At 24.8% G+C, this 1,889-nt stretch overlaps 1 protein-coding gene across 1 annotated transcript; it reads left to right on the top strand.

The window, feature by feature from the left end:
- Positions 1–224: 224 nt before the first annotated feature.
- PCYB_004810 (hypothetical protein) lies at positions 225–1,197 on the top strand (the record flags this gene model as incomplete). The annotated part of the gene is made up of 1 exon (XM_004227902.1): positions 225–1,197. A coding segment is annotated over one exon (972 nt), but the record flags the coding sequence as incomplete, so codon positions are not given.
- Positions 1,198–1,889: the final 692 nt, after the last annotated feature.

The following is a 1,889-nucleotide window of genomic DNA, read 5'->3' as shown; positions in this document are numbered from 1 at the left end:
TCGATTAACAAAATATACAATGCCAGAACCTAATATTGAATATAATCAAGAGGGAGCTGATAAAAATGAAATTGTGACAATGAATTATTTGTTTTATTTAAATAAAACCTTATTAATCAATAATAGATTCGAATATTTGAAGGATTTTAAAAAAATAAAATTATTTTTATTTGTATGTATATATATAAATATACATATTTTTTTTATAGAGTAATCTATTGAAGAAATCTAATATTATATAAATTATATGATGTATTAAATAGAGAAGGAATTAAAGATAAAGATATTCCTTATTGCAAGGGTAAGCAAACAAAATTTAATGGATATAATTATCTTTATGAGTTGTGTAAAATGTTTGAAAAAAATTTAAGGGAATTACCCACAATTATGAGTGAAGAAACAGATAAGAATGAACAATGCAGGTATTTAATATTTTGGTTGAATGATCAAATGAGAAAAAAGTTTAATTTATATAAGGATACTAACATCAATATAAATCTTATTATGCAACAATTTTCTTCTGTATCACACTTGGTAAATAATGATTTATCTAATAATCAGTGTAAATATTATTATATGAGAGATATAACCATGGAATTGTGGAAAAAATGGAAGGATTTATATAACTACATTAGAAACAAAAATGAAATAGAAAAAATAATTGTTACTGATAAAAAATTATGCAAAATATATAAAAGTTACCACACATATATTACAAGCATATATGCAGATTATCAAAAGGAATGTTGCAATGGATCTAAAGTAAGATGTCCCCTTTTTCTTAAATTTGATAATTGGTGTTATGAAAACGATATTTTAACTAAATTAAAATGTAATGAATCTGACGAAATTGTCACACATCCTGTAAACACTGGGATATATAATGCAACACAATCGGGAGAAGCAGTAGGAATAGTAGCAAAACAAGGAGGATTAGAACTTGAAGAACGAGGTTCATCAGGATCACAAGGGGAATCAGGACCCTTAAGTAGAGTAGAACCAAAATCATCCACTGGAGTAGGAATTTTAACCGATAGTGACAATATGGTATCAGGCCCTATTCGAGTAGCTTCTCAATCAATTTTGAATAAAAATGTAGGTACAATTGGAGCTACACTAGCAGGATCTACCTTATTTACACTAATGATGTATAAAGTAAAGAAACACATATTAAATAAATCTTATCATTTTACGTGAATATTTATATTGCATTACCATGAGAGGCTCTTTATATCAAACAATAATATTTTTAAATACGAATATTTTTTCTAACGTTAGTATACTCCTTTGGGATCATGGATAAATAGAAAAATACTCGGGACAAATAAATTAATGGATAATATCAAAAAAAACTATAACGAATTACTATCAAATGACATCGTAAATGGTGAGACGATTTTAAACGATACAATGTATAGCATAAGTTATAATTCTACAGCAAAAAAGTAATTTATACTTATTTCAAAATATATATTTGTATTCAAAGAACAATCAAATTATTATGTCATTCAAAATCGTAAAGAAATAATAAAATAAGATAAATAAGAAAAATACATACACTCATATTATTTATTACTAAAACATAGCAGAAAAAATACTTAATGAAATATTATAAAATATGGCAAAAAAGTGAATCCTCTATAAGATTGCATTACACGAAATAAATACATACAATTAAAGATAGTAATAGAATTATATAAATTTAAAAATAATACTCTATGTAATTAATTATTGCACTATGAATAGTGAATATATAACAATAGCAGTAAGCACATAATTGTTATGTTATCTACAACAGTATTCCCTCATAAAAATAAATATACGTAATAGTGTGCAAAATGAATTACCAGGAATGTTATATAATAATACAGTGCTGTAACATAGCACAT

Source organism: Plasmodium cynomolgi (genome assembly GCF_000321355.1).
Source record: "Plasmodium cynomolgi strain B DNA, scaffold: 0589, whole genome shotgun sequence".
Classification (NCBI taxonomy): Eukaryota; Apicomplexa; class Aconoidasida; order Haemosporida; family Plasmodiidae; genus Plasmodium; species Plasmodium cynomolgi.
Note: the sequence above shows the minus strand (reverse complement) of the source record. Positions and strands in the feature narration are given on the sequence as shown.